General features: G+C 35.1%; 1 protein-coding gene across 7 annotated transcripts in view; it reads right to left on the bottom strand.

Annotated features, from left to right (window-relative positions):
* Positions 1-25,736, bottom strand: part of PPFIA2 (PPFI scaffold protein A2) — a 289,459-nt gene that overhangs the window by 50,992 nt on the left and 212,731 nt on the right. For 4 of the 7 annotated variants that reach the window (XM_023932720.2, XM_086887835.1, XM_086887836.1 and 1 more), the window contains 9 exons: positions 24,104-24,220; positions 15,854-16,075; positions 15,102-15,248; positions 13,165-13,299; positions 4,479-4,565; positions 3,973-4,056; positions 3,485-3,616; positions 2,514-2,576; positions 431-522 (listed from right to left, as the gene is read on the bottom strand). In XM_023932720.2, the coding sequence (XP_023788488.1) occupies positions 431-522; positions 2,514-2,576; positions 3,485-3,616; positions 3,973-4,056; positions 4,479-4,565; positions 13,165-13,299; positions 15,102-15,248; positions 15,854-16,075; positions 24,104-24,220 (1,079 nt within the window). The remainder of the gene's footprint in view (positions 1-430; positions 523-2,513; positions 2,577-3,484; positions 3,617-3,972; positions 4,057-4,478; positions 4,566-13,164; positions 13,300-15,101; positions 15,249-15,853; positions 16,076-24,103; positions 24,221-25,736) is intronic. The other 3 variants (XM_023932782.2, XM_023932737.2, XM_023932775.2) reach the window with 1 other exon arrangement.

The raw sequence follows: 25,736 nt of genomic DNA, 5'->3' as shown, positions 1-25,736 counted from the left end.
ACATTAAGTACAGCTGAGTTATGCCTTGCTAATAAAGAAAAATAAAAGATATTATTTATAGAATAAATATGATTGTAAATATGCTGATCAGTTTCAGCATTAAAGAGAATTGTTTCTCATTTATTTTTAAGGTCTGGGGAAAAAGTTGTGCATTTGCATATACTTTTCAAAACATTTAATAATTTAAAAGGCTTTTAATAATCTCAGTAATATTTCACTGTATACTCACTGATAAACTGATATACTCACTTTTTTACCTAGAAAAAAAGTGAAAAGCAACAGTAATAACAACTGCATAGATTTAACATTTGAAAAGAAACAAATGACCACAATTATGTGTGGTTTGAACACATCCCTGCTGTAAATGCTTGCCATTAACATTTACATCTATTTCAGCTTAAAGTGAAAAACTTTTGTTGCAAAATATTACCTTGACAAGGTGGGTTCGATTAAAGAACCAGCCCTCAGTTTCATTTGATCCAGTTCAGACCGCAGCTTCTCAATTTCTTCAGCAAGTCTTTCCTGGGAATAAGAAGAGTAAGATCACTTATTTGTGACACAAAATACATTTATTTTATGGGATGTTGTTCTCATAAAGTTAAAGGCAAAGATATACTGGATATAACACTATAATAAAAGGAAGCTCATTTAAGTCTCACTGCTGCTATTGAGATGTACAAGTCAAGAGGAGGAGGTACAGCACTCTGCTGTTTTACCACTGCCTGGAAGCGCTGGAAGGACAACTTTGTCCTTGAAACTTATTTCTTATTTTTTTCCTACTATAAAGTGGTATGACTCACCACTTGCCCTATAGAGACCAAGATTAAGAGTTGGACTCAATGAGCTCCAAGATCATCTTTTCCACCCTCCATGATTTTATGATACTATGGGATTGCATACTGGCCTTTATATATTTTCTGACAGAGACACAGACTTAGAAAGAGCTGCTTAGATGACTTGAACTGCAGCTATATGTCTCGCTCATGTTGCGTTGATGTGACTCTAGTATGAGGTGCTGCTGGCAAAAAATGACAATTTGCCACAAAATTGGATTTTTGGAAGTAAAAAACACCCACAGTTTACAGCTACCACTAGGGAAAACAGCACTTTTCCCAAATTCTACAAATAATTGTTATCTACTAATAAAGTGAAATCAAAGAATTTTAAAACAAATTCAGAACAAAAATGGGATGAAGCTGTAACACTGCTCTTCCTAGAGTTAAAATGTTTAGTATTGCAAAAGGCTAGGAAGAATATGGATGTTCTACATCTATAAATAATATCAATAAATCATGTATCTATAAATAATATCAATAAATAATTTATCTATAAATAATATTATCTATCAATAATAACAGTTTCAGTGAGTATTAATACTGAATTATTAATATATAATTACTGAAATATTATTAGAGTATTTTAAAAATATTTCTTGATTGAACAAAATTACTGAGATGACTGAAACTCTGTTCGTAACACTTGCCAATTACTTAGAGATTATTAGTATCTGATGCTATGTCCATCTATCTGAAATTGCTTCATCAGTTTCTTCATCAAAGTGAAACAAATAATCCCTTCAAAGGGAGACACTTAGAAACTCTGGGGTCAGAACATGTAGAGACAGGACAAGGGATAATGGCTTTAAAATAAAAGAGCGTAGGTTTCAGATATCAGGACAAAATTCTTTATGGTGAGGGTGGTGAGGCACTGAAACAGGTTGTCCTTTTCATTATTTGTTGCCTTTCTCTTCAGGTTACCTAAATGTAGATTAAATTTTTTTTTTTTTAACAGATACCCCTTTTGTTGTTTTTCTCAAAGGTCTTGACTTTTGATGCCATATATTTATATTGGTATAGAATGAAGCTATATTTTTAAAATTCTATACAATTGCTTTTACAGGGATTTAACACACTCTGTATTAAATCTGTATCTGCAAAAACACTTCTGTGAATCTGAATGCAAATACATTTGTGTATCCTACTGCACTCAAGGCAGGAATAACTTTAAAAAAATCCTGGTATGTGGGATTGGAAGAAATATTTATAATCAATTTGACTGATTCACTAAACAGCATTAGGGGTTAATTTGCAAGGAATGAAGAAAAGTCACTTTCAGCTATATTTAGCATAATACCACTGCATTTGTTAAGAAGAATCACATCCAATCAAAATCTTACATCCTTTACTATGAAAGTGCAACCAGTTACAAATACATCTCTGTTAAATAAGACTTTTTCAGAATTAAAACTGATAGAAGAAAAACACTAGAGCCAGTGAAATCAATATGAATTTTGGTATTGACTTCCTGAGGCTAAGATATCAACCATGAACTTAGAACAACTGTCAGAGACCTTCTAAGGCTATTTATTGAATCTAGGTGATTAAAGGAATTCTCATTTGTGTCAGGAAGATTTGTCACAATAGCTGGATAGTTAATATTTCATAAACATATTTTCAAATAATAATTCTACATATTTTGATAAAACAAGATAAAATCACAGTATTTCACAGTACCTTATCATGTAAGGACTCTTCTAGATTTTTCCTGAAACTTTCAGATTCCTGAATCAAAACATTCTAAAAATAAACAGAAGAGAAACAAATAAGCAAGAAAGAAATTAGAATTACATTAATATATCAGATATCACTATATACATGTGCAAGTTAAAAAAATTCATATATGTTGTACTTTAATGCTTCAGTTGGATTATATACTAAATTTTAAATGTTGCAAGAATTCTAACATGTAGGAGCATGTGTCTTCTAGATCAGGAAAAACTTTGCGTCTTGGTTCAACTGAGCAACTGCCTCATCCTTACACAATTTCTTCTTTTGGTAAGTCTATTTCTCTATCCATACCACATTTTGTTCCAATGATATAAACCAGACCTACATCATCTGAGTTCTGAAATACCCTTCTGAAAAACACTGAAAGATTCCCCTCAGATCATACAGAAGGTGAATAAGTAGAAGAGAGAGGGATTAAAGAGGGCAAATACAAAGATAATTTGCTTTGAATTTTGCAGGACCACATTGTCTCACGTCATAGAAAATCTGTAAATAACATTCCCTCTCCAAGGTTAGATGATCCTTCTCTTGTGGTGCCAGAATTTTACTCTTCCCAGAGGAAGCAAGGTGAAATCAGCAAGTTAAAACACTGCAATGATGACGCATGTAAAACGTCATTCCTCAGTTCTTGTCCACTTTGTCTCACTGCCTCATGCAGCCCATCATGCCCTGGTCCTTTCCAAGCTCTTCATTGGGCTCTTGGCTGATAAACACATGACTCAAAATATTCAGCCGTATTCACAGCACTTCTGAGAAGACCCTTGAGCTCTTGAATTAAGAGTTGAATGTGTAAGCTGGATGACATTTGTGATAATATTTGGTAATACAAAATCAGCATGATGCCTCCGTCCTGATAAAAGCAGAACATATGGGAAATCTTTATTAAGCTAAACTTCATACTGCTGTTTGTACTGTACCTTTTCTTCGAGTGCTGCCATTCTCTCTTTTAAGTGTAGTTGCAGACGCTCATTGGATTCTGTCAAAAGTCTGTCTACAGTATCCGATAATCTTTTGTTGTGCTCCTCATTCATTTTTTCTCTTTGCCTTGCCTTTAATGTGGGATAGACGAGACAGATTGGTAGGGTCCAAAATTAACCGGTACAGATTTACATCATTAAAAAATTTAAAAAAAAAAAGGTAACTGTAACCATCTAAAAGAATTCCACAGGAAATGTAATTACTGTTACTGATTAATGCATATCCATTTCCGTAACTGCAGAATGCTTTCAACTCTGTAACTGGATGTAAATTATTGTATTAAGATGGTCAAGTAAAGTAGGAAGATGCTGCCATCACTGCTAAAAACAAAACATTTACAATTAGATAGTTTTGGGTGCTGGAGTACATAATGTAGCAATATACTGGCAAATGAAAAGTGTACAGAAGCTGTTTGCAATACACATACTCTTTGAAGTTCCTGATTCTTCTCTTCAAGTTGAGCTTCTAAGTGTCTCATACGTTCCTCAATGTTTCCATGCCTTTCTTCTGCCTGTAAAAAAAAAAATAGAAAGACTCTTTCTGTAATTTAGGTGTCTTTGGAAGTTTTTATCTCAGTAAAGTTTAAACAAAACATAAAGCAAGCTACTACTAACTGCAAACTTAGTTTTCCAAAAATAAACTTCATTTAAACAGGCAGCTGAACAGCATTGCTTGAAATGTGTCAGCTACAAAGGCCTGTTACATCCAAGCATCAGCAAAACATTGGATTTATTTATGAGCAATGAAATCAGCCAAATGTAACATGCAGACTGTGCATGGTTTGAACACAAACCTGCCATCGTAAAATTGTAAGCTCCTGAAGCACTGAACTGCACGATGGTTGATTATCAATTAAAAAAAAAAGTTAAAAAAAATGAAAACAAATCAGATGGATTCTATTCAGCAATAGAAAGTAAAGTCCAGTAGGACTACCTTCCTACGTATGGAGATCATTTCTTGTAGTTTAGCTTCCATAACATATTGATAATCATCAGATGAGGTAGAAGAGGTTGGATCAGACTAACAAGTCAAGGAAAAGGAGAGGGACAAAATTGAAAAATCAGAACTAAAGACACTGACACTGAACAGAACACAGCACAGAATGCTTAAAAGAAAAGTGTGATTGAAAATTTAATACTTTTAACTGACAGATTTTTACATGGAATAAGCTACACTGATACTTGGTGAATAAGATGCAGTTGATGTGGAGAAACTGAAAATAATGGAATGCTAAAGAAGCTATCAACCTACACATGGAAGTTCAAGGTTAGTGATGGCTGGCTGATGACAAATTACTACAGAGTGAATACAAAGCGATACTGTCTAATCTAATGTTGTTTCTCTCTCTTTTTTTCTTTTTTTTTATTTTTTATTTTTTATTTTTTTTTTAAATTTTGGTAAACTGAAACCAGAACATCAGAAATTCCTGTATAATTCTTCTACCATTTTCTAGGAATGATTACAATGCATAAATACTGCGTAATGGATCAGTTAGTTACACCACTATGCAATGTCATGGTACATCCCCTACTTTCTAGAAAACAGAATGAATGTCAAAAGAGAGAAGGCTCAAGCTTTCATATGCCATCTTAGAACACACTATATAAGGCCTTTCATCCAAATAAACAGTATAGTTTTGATCCCTTTGAAAACCCTGAAAAGATCCACCCTGGTGGATCTCTTTGGAAGATCAAGGTCATCAGATAAAAGAAGAACCTATAAATAAAAATTCATTAATAATAATGAAAAGTTATAACTGAGTATAGAAATGGTAATCCAACCAAAAATTCATTATTATTTCTGACAGAAGTTGACCTTAATTAGGTCATCTGTGTCAAAAAAAACATGAATATTCATGTTATTGTCATATCAAACAAGTCTATGTTATTACTCAGAAACTAAAAAAGCCCTTTAAAAAAAGGGAAATGCTATATTGGTTTTGTTGCTATGGAAACAGAGATGTGCATAAGGTATACAGAGAGTGTTACTGATGACTGAGTTGTGAGCTCGCGCTTGTCAAATGCTGTTTCACTCTTTCAGATTTACCCTTTCTCAAAAAGAGATCTGAACTCCATCTTTAGATGAGTGAACTTTAATACACACAAGAAATATTAATTTTACAGCTGTATCTTTGTGAGGCTATTTTAAATATGCTTATCTGGTAATGATTTATCAGATTAATTAGGAATAGGTATCAAAGTAATGCCAGATGTTCATAATAACTTAAAATTACCCATAACTTCAACTCAGTAGTATTGTCAGGACCAAAAGTTCATACAGAAAGCAATCCTGTGATCTAGTAATTTATAAAAAGACTGCAGCTTTTTATATGAAAACATTCACATAAGAAAATTTTTCTTTAAATAAATACACGAATATTGCTTAACTAGTATTCTTTTCATAGTATATTCATAAAAGTCATATCCTTGAAAAATTTAAAGGGAAGTCTTTGTAATTAAACTCATTTAGAAGTGCAACTCTTATTTCTGATCATGAAGCAGGCATATTGTGACGTACTCGAACTTATTAGGTGAAACTATTTTGTTTGTTTATTACAGCTTGGACCAGCAACAATACTTCTATCTTCTTGAACTTCTCTCTCCATTTTACTTATTACCCTGTTTCATCACACCAGTGCTAATGCACTACTGCCTCTCCCAACTGGGTAATTAGAAAGATAGGGTTGAAAAAGTTAAGACCCTGTGACTGCAGAGCAGACAACTTTCCGCAGAGTGATCAAGTTTTATCCTGCTCTGTAGAGAATAGAATTTTACCCTTTTTAAGTCCTGGCTGCAGCATTGGTTCAAGGCCATCTCTTAATACATTTCCAAGGGTCATGAGATGACTTGAAACCACCAAAGCTCTGAGAATACTTAAGTATTTCTACCTCTTTTGAAACAATTTTCATAGAGGGAGATAAAGAACCTACTGGGTGCACTTTCCTACAAAATTAAATTCATTATAAGCTTCATTAGCTGACTGCAAAACTTAAAAGCAAATTACTTAAACTTCACTGTTTCTGATGCCTTGGGAGGCTACCTGGAATCGAGGCTAGACAGTCTTAAAGTAAATATTTATTGAAAAGGCCTTCAAAGGAGACACCTTGGGCAGTACAGGAGCCTGGCCAAGGCTCCACACAAGATGGATGACGGGTCATGAGTTTTCACACTTTTATAAATTCTGGTCCATTTACATGTTTGGGTTAATTGTCCAATTACAGCTTCAGGTTATGAAGCCACATCCTCCCAAACTGCTCTCCTCAATTCACTGTTGTTTATACTTTTTGGGCTTAAAGCTGCCTAAAGTGGCCTTGGTTCTCAGGCTGAAAAGGATTGTCTTGTCTAACTACACAGTGCAGAGAACTTGCTAACATTTTGTATAGAGTTCAGAGTTATACACCAGTGCAGTACAGAATGTGGAAAATATGAAAGCTAAAACTTAAGGCATCACTTTCATACACTTAATTGCAACATAGTGGAAAAAATGAAGATAACCAAAGTAAAACCTCTAGGTTCAAAGGGATCTCATTCACATCCTCTGAAATGGGGTGCTGCCAGACATAACCTGTCCTTGAAAATACAGTCTATCTAGTTAGCTGTAAAATATACCACTTTTTTCAAACTAAAATATAAGTTTTTCAGTCTAAACCATGCCATAATCTGTCTAGTACATCTTTTCAGTGAAGCAAATAATTGTGATATTAAGTCTAGCAATTTTTGGGAAGAAGAGAAGGAATGAAATTATTTTCAGAATTATGAATGTTATCTGAATTCTTATCTAGACAACATTCTTGAAAGAACATGATGTTCTCTTAAGATTCTTACAGTTACCTGTTATTTCATAACTTCCTGCTGCTTTACTAATTCAACAAGGTATATGCTACCCTTACATCTCTTTGGTAGAGCAGAGAAACTTGAAAATTTATTAAAATTCAATACGACTTAGAATAAAAACAAATGTCATTATTCTAAATGCTGCAAATGCATTAGAATATTTTATGTTTACTTTATGCACCATTTGTTCTGAAAGTGTTATTCTGTATTACTCTAAAAGGACCAAATTATTTTATAGCCAAGATATTCAATAATTAGGCACAAGTGCTTGTGTGGCAGAGAGCAAGCACAGGTGCACAGACTTAGTATCAGGTTTGGGGTCTAAAGCTGCTAAGGGATTTTAATATTGGTTATTATGTGCCAACTGCAGCCACAGCCCCTGCAGCAGGGATGAGAATCAGGAGGGCAGACAGAAACACATGTACATACTCCCATCCTCTCTGACTTGCAGAAACCCACCTGCAGACAAGGTCCAGTAACCAGTGTCCCCAGCTGCAACATACTCCCAAAACGGGGTTTTCAACACCTCCCCATCACCCTTTACATTGAGGGAGGCCTCCAACCAGGTCTCAAAGAGACCTCTCCAAACAAAAATTCTCCTGTAGCAAGTCAGCTGCTAGCTAAGGGATTTGCAAATCCTTCCCTAAGGACTTCCCCAGGCCATGCACTTAGGATTGGTATACCCATGGCAGTTACGTTTTTTTGTTGTTCATGTGTCTTAGTCAGACCCAGAGATTATAAGGAATAAGCTCTTTGAGAGACATAAAAATACTGAATGTGTCCATCTTTGCCTACATAAGGCAGAAATTGAGATACCAGTGCTTGTCAAGCTTCCGTAGCAGAATATTAGGGACACGAGACAGCACAGACAACTGTGGACTGTGAGATTCCCAAAGAAAATCTGTATTTCTTCCAACTTGTTTTACTAAGAATTAATTGAGTTAAAAACTGTAGAGCCCATATGACTACTTGCTTGGCAGGCCTTACCCTACATTCTTTCTTTAATGTAAGACTTGTATTCCTGTTTGCTCCTACTCTGTACAGGAGGATTAATAAGACACATTGTGTGGCATTCAGTAACAAGCATTTAGCCAGAACATTCAGTTATAAATAGATTTGGGAAATCATGCATCTTAAACTGGATTAAAAATATATGGACAAAAACTAAAGATATCTGACCCCTACGAGAAAACCAGCATGAGTGTTAATGTTCACTTTGCACTCTCTATGCCATGGAATAGCCAGCACAAGGTAGTAACAGCCAGGAAAGTTCTGCATTGAGGGAATACCAAAGCAGCTTGTGTGATCTCTAACCCTGTTAAAACTCTGCTGATGCTTCTGCTGCTAATGCGCCCACAAAAAAGATGTTGCTTTCACATCATCTGTTACTGATGGCACTGCACATTTTCTAGGTTTTTGCATCTTAGTTGAAAAGAAAGAAACCCAAATTCAGATGCAGAAATCAATTGTATAATATAGGTGCAAGAATTTTATTTTTTTTTGCACTGAGTTGCAGGAACAAATCTAAACTTTTCTAATGACACAAGCAATTTCCCCAGTTTTGAGACCTTGACTTCTGAACATTTGTGCTCTCCAGATTTTCTACTGGCATCTTATGCTTTAGTCTATTCTTGGAATAAGGGCATTATTCACAAATAAAGAATGCATTATTGAACTGAGCTATGAAGTTGAAGGTGAAAATAGGTGATCATGGTGATAGTTGCAACAGCTCACAAAGTTATCAGCTACTTGTTCACATCTAACCTGTTACCAAGGTGACAAAATGAATTGGTTCAGGTGTCCCCTTTTTCTAAACTCCAGCCTTTCAGTCACTAGATAGTCACACCTTCTTTCACCTCCTGTGTTTTCCCACTACCTTCTGTATCTCCTAAATTTAATAAGAAACTCCTTCAACTTAGCTTCGTCAAATTTGCTTCTTTCATTTCTTCCTCCTATCAGGGCAAAATCTCCCAAGAAAAGGGAAGCAAAATAAGAGGGGTATTTTGCAAAGACAGGTTGTGTTGTAAATATGAAATTTTCTTTGACTTCCCGCCCCTTCAAAGATTTTTTTTTTTTTTTTTTATAGCCTGAAAGAGGATTTATCAACTTCCTTCTGTTAACACATCATATTTTCTCTCTCTTCTTCTCAGAGAGGTTTCTGTATTAACTCCATTCACCCCTTGAAGGGAAACTTCTTTCCTCTTTGCATACTTTTCATGGCAGACATCCTCCTTCCACTTCTTTTGCAACTTCTTCCCTGCTTAAAGCAAACCACATCCCCACACTGACACAAAACAAGCATTATGTCCCACTTGCCTCCAACTCTCAAGTCATTTTTTATCACCTTTAAAATTAACTGAAGGTGTTACTATGCTAAATGTGGTTTATTATGATATGGTTTCCTCTTCTCCATCTCAGTGCTTCTCTAATGCAGCTGAAAAGCATGGCTGGTATTTCTGGTGGCCTGCATACAGAAATGATGGTGTAAAATGCTGACTGCTGTCTTGTGATCAGAGAAGTGACTTGGTACCTCTGCTGCACAAGCACCCAGGGGGTGAAGGACTACTAGTGGGAGTGAGTGACTGGAAGTAGGTGGATGCTGGCTGGCCCTACTGGACCCCTCCTTGAACACATGCAAGGAGAAACTGTGTTTGACAGACTAACCATCTGAAGATTCTGGATGCTCCAATGTCTGTCCCTTCTGAGGAAAATAAACATTTTGTGGGATAAAGAAAAGTTAATACAGGAGGGAGGTTCTTTCTGCGAGGAACTGCCTCTTCTCCAGGGCAGGCAAACAGACCAATACTGTGAGAGTGAGTAGAAGGTGGCTCAATGAGTCATGGGAATCTAAATCTTGGAACACATGCTGAGAGCTGTGCTACTTGTCATGACCAGACAGGTACCAGTATGATGGCCAGGCAGGACAGCACAGTATATGGGATCATGCTGTTCCAGGTTAGTCTGCCAGAGGCTGACTAACCCTCCAGTTGCTCACCCAATGGGCAGAACACAGTGAAAACAAAGCCAAAGAAAAGTTCAAATGGTTTGTGTGAAGTTATGGGTACTTATCCAAGTTCACTGTATAGTCCAAATTTTTGGAAGTTCACTCCTTATGAGCTAGTTTGGGCATGGAAAAGTAGCAGAAAGACATATCACTAGTTTATATACATAAAAAAAGGAAAACCAACTAATTTTAAAGACTGACATAGTAGAAGGATCACAGTTTATATCCTTCATTTGCAGAATCCCAACCTGGATTTATTATGAGCAAGAATATAAAAAAATTGAATGCAGAACTTGCAACATGCACCTTTAAAATCTATGGGGGGTGGGGGTGGGGAATAATCACAGCCAAATCCAGAACATATTTGTTCTGGTTTATCTCCACATGTATGTAATTGGTCTTACATTCTACCCACAGAGAAGCAGATAACCCACGTTACTTTACTTAAAAATACATGTAAAGCAAGTTAGTCTTAACTCACCTCTTCTATATGGTTGTTACCCCATTAATCTCAGAGAAGCCACTTTCACTGAGAGAATACTAAGGGAAGGAGAATCAGTTTTGACTTTTTTTTTTTTTTTAGTGCAGAAACAGTAGCTGATTTAGTGGCTCCTCTTTCACTTGGCATACAGAGACACTGCAGTGATCACACAGCTCAGGCAGACAGCCTTCGGGGGCTCTGCAGCCAGATAATTTGAGTCCTACAGACAGCGTGTATGTGGGCATAAAGTCCAACCATAGCAAAATTAATTAAGCATCATTCAGCCCCTCAGGCAAGACTTGCAGTTGTCAGTGAATAGCTGACCACATGTAAGAGCACACCAGCTAGCTAACTTAAAACTTCTCTAGTAAGCTGAAATGATTACAGTGTCCTTGGTTCACAGCCTCATTTATGTGATCCATGAAAAGTAATGAACTTTAAACTTCAGACCTGTCACAGCAGCACTTTAATAAGCTCTACAGTTTGCAAAGAAATTGCATACAAGACACATAGGCCACAGGCCTGTTTAACCTATTAGCCAAATGATGCCATTCTTCATGTCATATATTCCAAAGCAGCACAATTTTAACTGAAATACACGTCCTCAGTTTTTCATGTAATCACTGAGAAATTAACAGAATCAGCATTATAACCTATTTCTCAGAGTTTCCTGCTTGGCAAAAACTTTGATCAAGTGCATCAAAGTGAAATGGGGTGGAGCATCAGGTCTGTTCACAGCTCTCTAACTGCATCCCATGAAATAATGTAAGAAGACAAACGGAGATGTATATTGCAGCTTTATGGTCACAATAACAACAGTATCTCATGGAAGTCCCTGAGTGTTCTGCATGGTTGAAATGGGATTTCTTCTTACAATTTTTGTCATTAATATATGTTCAAGGAAAAATGCAGTTGCAAGAAAAGACATGCTTGAGACTGCCAAATACTTACTGGTGGCTAATTGCTGGAGAACTTATTCAGGAAAAATCCTCTTAAAATAGAAAACAGTATTTTTAAGCTACTGAGGCCATTAGAATATATTATTATTTGCTGAATCAGAAACAATTGGGAAAAAAAAGTTAAAAAGCCAAGGGATTGCTCTTCTGTGCACCTGAGTTTTCATTAAAATCCAATGAAAATTATTTGGTATTTCATGTATCTCTTTTTTTGCCGATTCTGCTTGCCTTCCTCCCCCCACCACCTCCCCCAATTTTCAGTCTTTCTTTCACATTCACGCCCATTCATACATACCTAAAGTGACAGTACAAATCCTTGATTACTAAATAATGATCTCGCCTCAATAAAAAATAACCCACACAAATTCCCCCAAAAGCCTTCCTTTCTTTGTTTCTTCTGCTTAAATAAATTACTTAAAAATCACTTTATTAATGAGCTGCTCAGCATTTAAGGCTTCACTAAAAATGGAAAACATAGGAACTGCAAAAAGTCCATCAAATTTAAAAACAGATCAGCATATAAATAGAAGCATTCCTTAGCAATAGAGAAAAGAAAAATCAATCAGAATTATATATAATAGAGTCTCTTAAATGAATTTTTCTTTGTCTGATTTTAAGAGACAAAGAGTAAACCTCATATGCCTTTATGAAGCTGATAACACTTGAGCTATAGTATTAACTACATGCACACCTGAAAGCATTAGGGGCCAAATATAAAAATATAAATTCATCTTCTTATTTCTCTGTAAGATAGCAGCCATATAATAAAGTTATCAGAAAAAAAAAAAAAGTTTGAATTCCACTCAGAGTTTCACTTTGCAGTTATATGATACAAAGAATCATTCAAAGCAAACCTTGTAAGTGTGTACTGCAAGTTGTCTTCATTTGTGTTGCACAAATGATCCCACTTGCCACCAGGGTTTGATTTTATAGCACTTATTGCAATAAAATTAGGTATTGTTTATATACATGGTATATGAAAACATCCAGAAAAACTAAGTACCTGTAGGAAAGGGACTTCCCTCACTGCCTACCCTTAAATTAGAAACTCTTACACAGTAGAATGAGTCCTGCTAGAGTAAGTAATGTTCAATTGTATCAGAAATACACGACTCCCCTGTAAGTATAGCCGAGGCTAACTTACAGGTAACTACTTTTCCTGTCATCAAAATGCTAAGAATTACAAACATGGCATTGAAACCATTCCCGTGCACATGCTTATCAAAAAACATTTTCTTCTTTCAAATCGGCTCGATGGTACCTTTGTTTTGTCCTTGAGGTGAGGAATCAGGCTGCAAATCATTGTTAAAAATGGGGCTTCTGAAGTGAGCCTATTTCTCAGTACCTTAGTCAAAGCTGCAATTCTCTGAGCCAGTTCAGCCTCCACTTCAGGTAGGGTTTCAGCTTTCCTCATCGTCTGCTGCAGCTTCTGCTCAGCCAGCTCAAGGCGCTCTTGCAGCTGTCTGTTTTTGTCTTCCAACTGAAAGCCAATGACAGATAAACAAGTATAAAAAATAAAAATCAATATTAAGGATTTTCCTTCCCTTTCTAAAGTATCAGTGAAATGATAGCAAAACTCACTAAAAGGCAAGACACTCCTCAGTGTGGGAGAGGTTACTGGAGAGGCATTAACCCAAGCATGGACCAATGTACACTGCCAGTCTTACTACTGATTTGAGGCTCAAGGATCTCATGAAGGTGAATAAAAGGACTTGCAAAATGGCAGTAATTAAGATGAAAAATCTCCACTGATGGATGTGGTATTTATCCCCGACAAATAATAGTACTGGTGCCAGTAAAATGAGAATTTCCCAAATGGAAGTACAGTCATTCTTACAGAAAAATTTACATGTGACCTAAAATGGGAAAGAAGAACAATTCTGAAAGGATAGAGTTCCCTGAATAAATTGCCAAGTATAATTTTCTGAATGAATTGCAATCATATATTATGAAAAGTTAAAACTGACATTTCATTCATTACAATTAAATTAAATTTTACAGAGGTGAAACTGAGTAAGCTGTGGTAACCATTAAAGAGAAATAGGAGGACTTTTTGTAACTGCAGCATTTTCTGACCTACTGAGATGCACCACACAATTAAGATTTTTTAGTGGTTGTTGCTTTCTTGCTCCATCCAGGTAATACGAGACAAAATGAAAAATGAGTGATTCTAGATTCTTTTTTAATTCTTAGAAAGGCATGAAAGTCTAGGTTTTTCTCAGCTCAGTGCTGCAAATCAACTCTAAGTCTGACCATATACTCTAAGCCTAGTTATTTTGATTAGGCAGAGCTCTGCAGCACAGCATGACTTACATTGGCAACAAAAAGAACTTAGATACAAGTACCTTACTTCTTCCATTGTTGGGTGGTTTTATCCCTGATAATTGAAGACACCTCTTAAAATAGTCTAAGGAAGCTGGCAAAAGCTGGACAGTTTGAGTTCTGATGGTTTAATTTCCCTGAAGAAGTAGTCAAATACACACCAATACAGGGGGATATGTGCATGTGTGTGCAAATATATCTGCATACAATTATAGAAGCAGAGATTATCACATCACACAGGCTAATTCCCCATATAGCACTTTAAATTGTTTAAAGACATGCTAAGAAAAAAGAAGTCTGGTACTGAGGCTGGGTTTGAATGATACAGTATAATTTATATTCACTTCATGTTTGCTTTGAGTTTATATCATATTCAAATTACAAACCAGTGTTTTATATTCAGTTTACATTCCAGATTTGGAATCACCATGGAAACAAAGTGATTGAAAGTGATGAAACAAAATCATGAGAGAAAGCTGCACAGTCATGTTATAAACTTTCTTTAAACATATTCACAGTTAATTTAGTTTTTAAAAATTTTATTTGCACTCTACTCATCTGTAAAATAATTAGAATATATTGTATGCAAATTTCACTTTTTCTGCAGAAAGGAATGTTTTTAGCTCAAGCTGTTTTTTAGAAAATTAAATTACAAAATTGTTACACAAAAAACAAAGATATTCCACTACTTAAGGAATATCACATACTGCGTGCAGTTATGCAAGACACTATCAGAAAACACTGTTATTTTCCAACATTGTATGTACACAATGAAATTATTGTTCACAGCTGCAGTAGCTGATACGAAATTTAGAGATGCTGAACAATTTAGAATTTTTTAGATTAACTGATCTGTTGATTAAAACTTCACAGATTAACCTAATGGAAACCTCTTCTAGTAAACTGACGTTAATTTTCATTGTGTATGAAGGAAACAGCTGAGTAATGCAGGTAGAGCACCTGACGCAGGATGGCTTCCTTGTTTGCCAGTTCATTTTCTAGCTTATCGTTCATGTCGTGTATGGAGGTGGATTCTCTCTGAGCACTGAGGTAGCGCTTCTCCAGCGTAGTTATTCTTTCTTCCATATCTTCCTTTTGTGCCATTGCCTAATGTGACAGAAAAAACCCCATCAGGAACCGTGCAAATAAAATGCTACATAATTTTATACCAGTTTCATTTTCATGCTTATAGTAGATGTATGATCAGCAGTAAATCTTCAGTTTTATAGAGAATTCTTTGGGATTTCTTGTGGCTATGATACAGGATCAGCCAGGCTGGAGAAGACCTTTGAGTTAGTTGCAACCTATGATGCAACTCCACCTTGTTAATTAAACCATGACACTGATACTACACCCAGTCTTTTCTTAAAAGCTGGTGTAACAGAAAGATAACTAATGCATACCAAAATAGATTCTAGAAGCCAACCATCCACATATATTGAGAACATCTGCCTAAGACATGATACACAGAGAAACACTACAAATTTAAGAGGAGTAAAGAGATGGAAAATTATATTTTACTTTCATTTATTGAGAGAAAGGAATACATTTCTTGTACTATTTTTGAATTTAAATCTTCTGTCTCCTATGTTTAAGTGATTTTATCAGTGCTCAACTTTTGCTGCTCACATCCATCGGCCTCTATCAGTTTGTAGCAGATACCACAGGAACAACAATCAAGAGATACGAGGTGAGTGTGGTGAATTCCTTACCTCTCTAATGTCTCTCTGATATTTACTGTTCATTTCCTCTGTTTTAATGAGCTCCTTTCTCGTAGTCTCTGCTTCCTGCTCTACCTCTCCCACCCGAGAAGACAGTGCAGCCAAACGCTCCTTCATCTGTGCCATTTCATAGTTTTGCTTTTCCAATAGCTCCTGAAGTTCAACAACTTGACTGGCTTCATCATTTGAGTCTATTGAGCCATTTGATAGGCGCTGTTAATGGAGAAGTGACACTGATTAATTATCTTTTAATGTGGGCTCTAGCTAAAGAATATCTAAAGCAAAGATTATTTTTTAAATTACCAAAGTAAACAGGAAGGAATATACCATTTTCATGGTTGATAAGATAGGTACAGCTATGAAAAAATAGCAGAAGTTTAATTGATAACAATGGAATGTAGTATCACAGAGATGTAAGCACTTGCATTAAGAGCAGAATATTACACATAAAATGATTTAGTTTGGCGTTATGACTATTTGAGTACAGATTACACCAATACTTCTAAAAATCACCAAATTGCTTCCATTGGTCTTAACTAAACTTACACAGCTTTTTCACTTTAATAAAGTTAATGCCATTTGCAAAATATACCATGCTGCAGAGAGGAAACAACATTAATAAATCACAAACTCAGTGTACCAGAAAGGGCTTTTAGTCAGGACAACATACTGGTTAAATTTACATTAGAAACAAGTTCTGCTGAAGTAAGTGATGTGCTGCTGAAAGCCTTGGTATAGTTATAAAGAAAAAAAAAAAAAAATCAAGATTTTGTAACACATGCTGCATTTGGAATATGACCTCAGCAATACAATTTATATTGCAAATAAATTATTTCAGGATAGAAGTGCATTCACCAGTAGGACTTGCTGGTATCGACTCATTACAGCAGATATTCACATTAACCTTTTCCAGCATAGGCTAAGCCTATGATTTCATACAAATTTAATTCTCTCATGTTAAAAAAAAAGGCATCAAGAACAAACAAAATCATAAACATTTTATTTGACCTGCAACATTAAAAAATATAACCAAAGTTACTGTCATTAATTTTCTTGATTAAGTACAATTTTATTGGCAAAATCTATATTATGAAGCACAGGAGCAAAGTATTTTGCTGTAACTATAATTTAAACATCTTACAGAAATATTGGTCCTAGGAGGTGCTTATTGTCCTTCAGGTGGTAATGTGTATAGCAATGTATATATGAAAAGTTCCTAGCAGGGTCTGAGGGGAAACCAGCTTTCATTAGCACTTTGTATTACTATTGTCAAAATGTATTTATACAAAAATCTTTGAGCACATTCTAAGAACATTATTTAATGGCTTTAACAGAATTCTTTTCCCAGTCTCAAGCCATAAAATGAACTTAGATCAAGATCACCTTCCCCCTGTTCATAACTGAATAAAATTACTTTAAAAATTCACTACATCAAGTAACTCAGTTCCAAAGTTGTATTCTTTATACTACCTAATAATATTTTAGATATTTTATGTTGCCTGCTGAACCATCATTGATCTACTTTCAGGACACCATGGTAAGATGACCATAGCAAATTATAAACTTATTTACATTTAGTTTGATATTTTGAAAGTGTTCAATTAGTCTGCTTGAATCAAAATGCTATTAATATGCAGAAGTCACAAACTAAATAGTACTCAAATTCTCAAACAGGATAAGACAGCCAAACTGTCATACTTTGAAAATCTTAAAAATTTAAGATAAACTTTTTATATATGACAATCATAATCTGTTTTACAGTTATAATCTCATACAGCAAATTTAGAAGTTTTCACAGGTTATCAAATTTTATCTTGCATGGACTTTGCCCTGCAGCTCTACGAAGAGCAGCCGAGGAATGCTGCAAGATTATAATAAGCCAAATACCAAATCTCAAATGCAATAAATGGCATGTGTACTTATGTAACATAAATCCTGGTAATTATGAAATGGCAACCCCTGGTATCTGGGAGTACATTCACTGCAAGAGAAGTATTCTCTTTTCATTAATGAAGCTTTTTTTCCTTATGAAATGAATAACTAAACCACATATAAATTAAATCTGAAAACCAATTTTTTTCTACTAATTTGCTTAGTATCCAAGATTTCTGGAAAGACAAGTGATACCATAGTTAGAATTTGTCTCTCACCATTAAACAAATGCTGTAATTGACAATTATGTATGCATGTATTTTGATCTATGCACATTAACTTCCTTCATAATTCTTTGATGAACTATTTCACAAAGTGCTTTGATTCTAATCATTGCTCAGCCTTGTTTTACATTTTTTCTGTACTCATATATAGAGCTAGTTGGTATTTAAAATTTCCAACTTACTGAAAACATCAACATTGTCATTTTCCTTAGCAAGATCAGGATAAAAAGAAAGCTTTCTGTAAAGACACAAATAAACTTTTAAAAACTCAGTTTAAAATCTGTTATATTTAGAATTTTGAAGCATACTTTAAAAGTTTACCAAGGGATTTTAACTGGTATTTTGTCACTTTCATGCCTTGCTATTATTTTACGATATATCCATTATATGGGTACATCACATACAGCGAGCACTTCAAAAGACCACAGGTAGAAAGTTATTAAGTATTAATTCAAGAAATAACTGATATGAACAAGAATGTGAAAATATGCTATACTAGTAGAAGCAAAAGGCATTCTGTAGATGGTGATTCAAATTAATTTTCTGAATTAGTGAAAGGAGAAGGAACCTCCCCTTCTCCACAGAAATTTCCTATGGAACAAACTGGAAGGACAGAACTGCAAAATCTTCTCTATTATCAGTTTTATAAATAATGTCCATGTTTGGCACTTTTTCTTGTTCTTTCTCTGTCTGTTTTTTTTTTTTATCTGATTGATTTTTTTGTTTCCTGGTATTCAAGCATCTTTTTGTTGATGCTGAGCATCAATCATAACACAGTACAATTAATAAATCAATTACAATATTGGTGCTGCATATTAATTACAATCCTTTGTAAATAAACTATTAGTTGATATTTGAAACAATGAAATCAAATCTGCTAATTATTACCTGAAGCACTAGAGGAAACCTTTTCAGAAAAGCATACTCAAAAAAAAGTTTCAAAATAGGCATTCTTAATTATCATATCCCTATACTACACCCAAATTCCCCCAAAATGGAAGAAATGGTATCAAATTACTTGGGGTGGTGGAAAATAAAGTACTGGAAGCAATCTGAAACAATTAGGAAATCTCTAAAGCAGGAAGGTTAAAGAAAGCTGTCTAACTGGTCAAAACATTCTAGCAGAGAAAATATAAAATGTACATGGTCCCTAGGTTTGTCTTAGAAGTTCAATGAAGAAGATCAATGGCTATTTTTGCTCGAAGAAAGAAATGTGCCAAATAGCTCACATGCTTCAATGCTTTGAGGGTTTTTTGCCAACTGGTTTACCCAATACAACTGGTCCATCTGTTTCTAGCACATTTATTATTTAGACCTCAATGCTGCAGAAGAGGCATCATCATCTACTTTCCCCCTCCTCTTTGTTGCCTTCTCGAGCCAGGGCAGGTACACACAGCTGCAGTGTGTGCTCACCTGCTACACACACTGGGAGGGCCTCTGGTCTCTGCTCCTGCCCCTTTCCACAGGTTTCTCAGCCACATGAGAAATCTGGCTGGCACTGGACTGAAAGACTCTAGAGAAGCTTAAGACATCTTTTCTTGGGCTAGGTAAGAGCAAACAAAGGTATATGAGGAATGATATCTCTACCCAGCAATACAGCACTTGCGTTCCTCCTCTCCTGGGAACAAAGAGGGAAAGAGCAACAGCAAGAGGATGCCTGGTGTGGGTTTGTGTAAGCTGGGATTTTTTTGCTTTTTTTCCTGTTATATCACCGTATCACCACACTAGATAAATAACTGATATAACAAAAATAACACGGTTGTTCCTATGGGTTTTAAATATACTTTTCCTTCATAAAGAAAGCCTTTATGGTCACTCAAATATAGTTAAAGAAGATAGGAGGAGAAACAGAAAGGATGGAATAATCATCAAGTAAATCTGATGACAGTGATGGTACTAACTATGACAGGTGACACAGTGCAGAGACAGGAATGAGGGGATAACAGGGATTAAACAAGAAATATTTGAGGGGAGAAGTAAAATCTTAATTTCTTAAGGTTTGTGGAAATGGAGAAGGAAAGTAAATATTCCCTACCACTGAACAGCATGAAAAGGAAAACAACATCCCTGGAGCATGGTTTCCTCTCTTTCAAGATCCGAAAAGCTCAGCAGTAAAACAATGTGCGGCTCACATAGGAATGTCAGATGGGAGGACAGCAAATTTGAGCAGTACAAATAACCATAAATCACCCCTATATTGTTGCTTCTCTCTACATGAAGAATAAAAGAAAAAGCTGCAGACTAGGCTACTGGAAAAATCCAAGGACAATGGTAAAAGGAACACCATGAGAAATTGTAAAGTGAGGCTAATTTGGAATATTGTAGTCTCTGTTAATCTAATTCATACTGCCTTTCAATTAAACCTAGGAAAATAACACTGGAGGAAAACTCATTGGAGTTACACCTAAGTTAAAATAATAAAAAAACACAGTAATAAAAAAACCAGTCTACAGAAGTTCACCAAAAAAAAAGGTAAAATTGTCCCAGGTTGTATAGTAAAGCTCTTTTCCATTTTATTTTGTAGGAAGAACTTATATGTTCAACTACATATGTGGTAAAATGTACATGAAAACCCAATTTTTTTTTAATCAAGTCCAAGAATAGTAAAAAGCACCTCCGTGTGATATTTTCTCTCTAAAACATCTGACACAAAGTATTTGTCCTAAATACTATCCACCAGTAATCAATTATGTATTTTGTGCTAGACTTTAACCTCAGAGAGTGGTGAGAAGGAAACTAATATCATCTCATGAGGTTATTTCTGAACAACCTGCAGCAGAGACAGGGCTCATTAATGTGACAGAACTCCTCATTTCTGCCTCTTAGTTTTGGTAGTACAATCACAGGTGATTCACAGAATGCCCATATGCAGAAGCATTTCCATGTCAGAGAACTAAATTAAATTCTGTTTAACCATAAGGTTAGACAGAAAATTGAAAAGTTGAAAGTAATCTAAAAATTCAGAAGCCTGGTCTTTTAGAATTCCTAGAAGAAACAAGTATTTTTATGCTGTAAGCACTGGGTTGCGTGGTTGGGGTTTTTGTGTGTATGTGTATTCTCCCTTTATATTTGTGGGTTTGTTTACTTAAACCCTAAAATTTTGTGCCTTATATCTACTCTTTACTAGCACACTCTGTAAATGATGAATAATACTAATTGACACTTCTTTTTTAAAGGAGTATTGGCAAGTTCATAATAAATGAAAAAGAATAAATCCCCATTGCATCATGGTCCTCACTTGGAAAAAATTGTCCAAGATCCCAGAGATAAAAAAAAGAAAAAAGAAAATAGATTATTTTTAGCTCTATAATGATGGAGATGCTCCTTTCAACTGAGAAAATCTGGCCATGAAGGCCACATCATCAGGGAAGGGACAGAAATGTAATTTGCTACACAGGTCAAATAAACTTATCTGAATTCTATAGTATAGGAATATAAAAAAGTAAGTAAAAATAACCACCAAGCTAAATTGTACAGATCATCTACTCTTAAAAAAGCAAGAGTAAAAATCAAAGCTGCAAACAGTAATGCTGATGCTGTTTGAGATGTAAGAATAAATAAGTTACCAGGGGATGATTTTTACTAGAGTGTAGAGTTTTTCCACCCCATTCCATTCAAATGCCTCATGTAAAACATTCAAAAGAAACTGATACTAAGAGACACATTGCTATGCAATGGACCAAACCCAAAGGACAGCTAAATAAGCAAAAGCAGCATGATGATCATCATCCATGCAACCAGCACACAAACCAGAGTGTGTAAACCTATGCCAAACCAGTATCATTAAATCTAAGTGTCACAGTCATTTCTAAGTGGTGGATTGCCCCTGTGTTTAAAAATTATTCTACTTCTCTAGGTTGTTTCACACATTTTGGTCTGTGTCAGGCAGAAATCTGATCATTAGAGATCTCCTCTTCAATTGCTCTGAATTGTCTCCAGCCTCTAATCAGCTGTCAAACATTCTCAATTGAAATTCTCCATTGTGAGAGAGAAACAAACAAAATATAATTGCAGTTGAAAGGGATACTGCAATGGTGGACATTTAAGGTGTACAACATCAGAAGATCTCCTCTTTTTCAAAGCAACTTAAATGCTTCCTAATTTGCATGTGATCATTTCTGAAAATACTGTTTTACTGAATTATTCAACTTTTATGGTTCTTACAGAAGCTGAAATAAATACCAGTAGGAGATAATGAGTTTATTTGAAAACAAACTTCTTATTCACAGTATCTTATTTTTGACTGTTCAGTCCCACTGTTGCAGCATCCCTAGCTGCTTCCATAGATTTCCCAATGTGCACCTTATTCACTGGGAGTTCAGTCTTTCATGGCCTTCACTTTAGGGGAAATTAGGCAATTGTCCTTAGAGATTAAGTGAAGGATATCTGTGTGGCGGTAAGTGGAAGCAAGCAGGAGAATATCTGATAACAGAAATGGTTGCATCTTAATTCCCACAGCAGGCAATCTCTGTCAGGTGCTCTTTGAAACAATTTTTCAAAGTCCTTTAAAACTCTTCTCTTTGTACAAGTTGGCCTCTTTGCAAGCTTCTGTATTCGCTACCTTTTAAATTTCTCTCTCCTAAATAATAAGGAATTGATGATGGCCACCAAGGTAAATGTAGAAATGTAGAGAGCAGCCAGTGCAGAGGATGTGAATTAGAGTGCACTGGTTGATCTGGTGTCAATATTCTTAATTTCCTATCCAGTATGATTTCATTGCCATAAGCAGAAAAATCTAGTAAGCAGAAATTTTATTTCACCTTAACTCAAACAACATAAATTGCTTTTATTAGGTAGCATAGAAGTTTTCAGGACATAATATTCTAGAAATGTTCAATTAAAAAAATGATGATAATAATATATTATATTGGATTTCATCCCTCTCATTAGTGTTTAAATATGCAGACTTAAAGGATGGATAGTCTTATTTCCACTTAGTTCTGCTGGTAAGCAATGAACCCAATGGCTCAAAACAGAAGACCCAGCTTGCAAAGAAAGTGGGAAATCAGAGATTTTCAGCTAAACAGTGTAGTTGTATTTAAAAGCACAACTGAGTGGGGTGAATTTTATCAAAATTTCACAGATGTGTCTGTGAGTATGATTTTGCAGAAAGGGGAGTGTAGCTGAACAGTATTTGTTTACTGTGTGTTTCTCAGCCACATAGATTACTAAAAGGAAAATACACATAAATTGCAAAATGTGAAAAATTAATGCCTGCACTGTGAGTGCACCATTGTAAATTGGATTGACTATAAAATAAATAATGATGACAGCTATTTTTTCTAAGTGTGATTTATGCCACTGTTCATCATATGGCATTACACAAAAATGCACAATTAGAGATCCAAGCAGCAGCTCTACTCATTTCAGCTGTCTGCCAAATGTTATGTTATGTTATGTTATCATTTTAATTTAATAATTCTGAAGCAAGAGAAGAAGATGCTCAACTTGTTTTTTATCAATGTGGAAATCTAAGGCTAAGGAGAAAACCTGTTTTCTAAATCAGTCTCTACATTTTGTTTATTTGTTTAATGTGTACATTTCAGCATCAAGCAGCAAATACTTGGTCTGAATTGTATAGACGTATTTCTTCTGAAGGAGTGCGAAGTAGCTTCTCTCTATATGAGCATGGACAAGAATTTGAAGAATATTTTATAGGCAGCACTGAGAAAAATTACTTTTTCTAGTTTTTAGGTCTCTGTTATGCCCTTAGGGTTTCTTTTTGTAGGAATGTTTGCATATGCAGCCTTCCACAAATACACCTATGCCACTACACCTTGCTCTTCCATATGCAGCATACAAAGAATTACACAGCAGCATTTAGTACACATAATTGCAGCACTATGCAAAAAATTCCAAGAAAAGTTTATTATAAGTTATGGATCTAACTCAATACCCTATCAAAGAGCAAGGACCAGCCATTGTGTTTGTTTGCCATTTAAAAAAGCTCATTTTCTCATGCTGTTTTCAGTAGGTAGACAAAACTCTAAATGGACATCCCATAAAATAGTCACATTACTAAAATCTAAAGCCTGATTATTTATCATACAGATTGTTAGATTTAATGACCACTAACATTTTATACCTTTTCATGAACCTTTTGCCCTGGCTCCATTCCTTCAATATGCTCTGATTCAGCAGACCCTTCCCCAGCTGCCATTTTCCTTTGAATGTGTGCATTTTGTTCACGCAAAGCTACAATCTGCAAAAGAAAGAAAATAAGTGGTAAATATATATAAGAAACCAGAAAAATACTGAGCATGCAATTTTTAAAATCTATTAACAATTCAATCTTATGTTGGCCATTTGTAATATTTGCAGAATTAGGTCATTATATACAGAGAGGTTTAAAACCCATACATACTAATGATATCTTAAGGCCATTAAGGATACAGAGGAACAAATGACATGACAGTCAACACTGTCTTGTCTTCTATCCTGATTTTGTGATAGGACACTTTTTTTAATCTTGAAAGATGAAACAGCAGTTAGCCATTGATTTTTTTTGACACTGTGAGAACAAGACTTACTCTTCTATAGAATTCAATGAATGCCAAACTTGTGCTAGAGGAAAACATTACCAAGAGGCTATGAATCAAACCCAAGTGATGTAAAACAAAGTGCTACTTTTCTGTCAGCCTCCCATCTGTTAGTAACAGCAACATACTTTTTACATGGTTTTTGTTAAGAAAAGCATGTACCTTAACACCATCTACTATCCATTGACTGTTTTAGCACATATACAAGTAGGTTTCATTGTATTTAACATATAGGTTATTTATTGGTAATGCTACTAAAATTCTCATGCAGCTATTGGAACATAAGCTGCTTTCTCTCTGACTTTGTGTCTTACGCTCAGGCAATACACAGCATAGAAAGATTTTGGTCCTAATTATTTTTTTACATTGTGTAATATGATAAAACGGAAGATCTGGCTAATTTGAACAATTTATTTTGTTAAATTGCACAGTTAGACAGTTTTGTATTGTTCTGCTTTTACGGGCACATACAGTAAATTATTTACCTGATGAATAACATTATGCATTAAACACAGTAGAACACTGGTAGGATGCAGAGATGTCATTTTTGGAAAGCTGGTGTAAGTTTAAAAGCTTCTGTCACCAAATTTTGGCTGCATAGATCCTGAGTCAGAAAGACCCTAAAGGACCTGTCCTAGAATACAAAAGCATGGGGTAGGAGCAAGAATTTTAGGTGGAACTACCTGGTTAGTGTGTGCAGCAGCCAAGATTTTGTGGAACATTTATTAAATTAAATTAAATTTAACTTAGTTGTAATTGACTTCAAGATTAATTTACTTTGATATGAATAATTTAGCTTTAATTTGAAACCTTTTTTTTAAAATGTGTTTAAGTTATATTTAAGTGCTTATTGTAAAGACCATTTGAATCTGACCAACATTCGAGATGTATGAACAGTTAAACAGTTCTTCCTTAATATAAATGTTGAAAATTGCCATAATAGGAGATTCTGATGAGCAGGCTGATTCACTGCTCACTATAAATTCCAAATTACAGCCCCTGTAGAAGTCATATACTCCCACTGATTCCACTGCCAAGACCAAGACTTGTTGAAGGCAACATATCATCCAAGCAATTACAGGAAACTACCAGAGTGGGAATTAAAACTGAGACAATCTGTGTCTTCGGGGGTTGTACAAATACACTGAACTTTAAAACATTTTGCTTAAATAAGAGAAT

This window comes from Cyanistes caeruleus, chromosome 4, assembly GCF_971803275.1.
Source record: "Cyanistes caeruleus chromosome 4, bCyaCae1.hap1.1, whole genome shotgun sequence".
In the NCBI taxonomy this organism is placed as follows: Eukaryota; Metazoa; Chordata; class Aves; order Passeriformes; family Paridae; genus Cyanistes; species Cyanistes caeruleus.
Note: the sequence above shows the minus strand (reverse complement) of the source record. Positions and strands in the feature narration are given on the sequence as shown.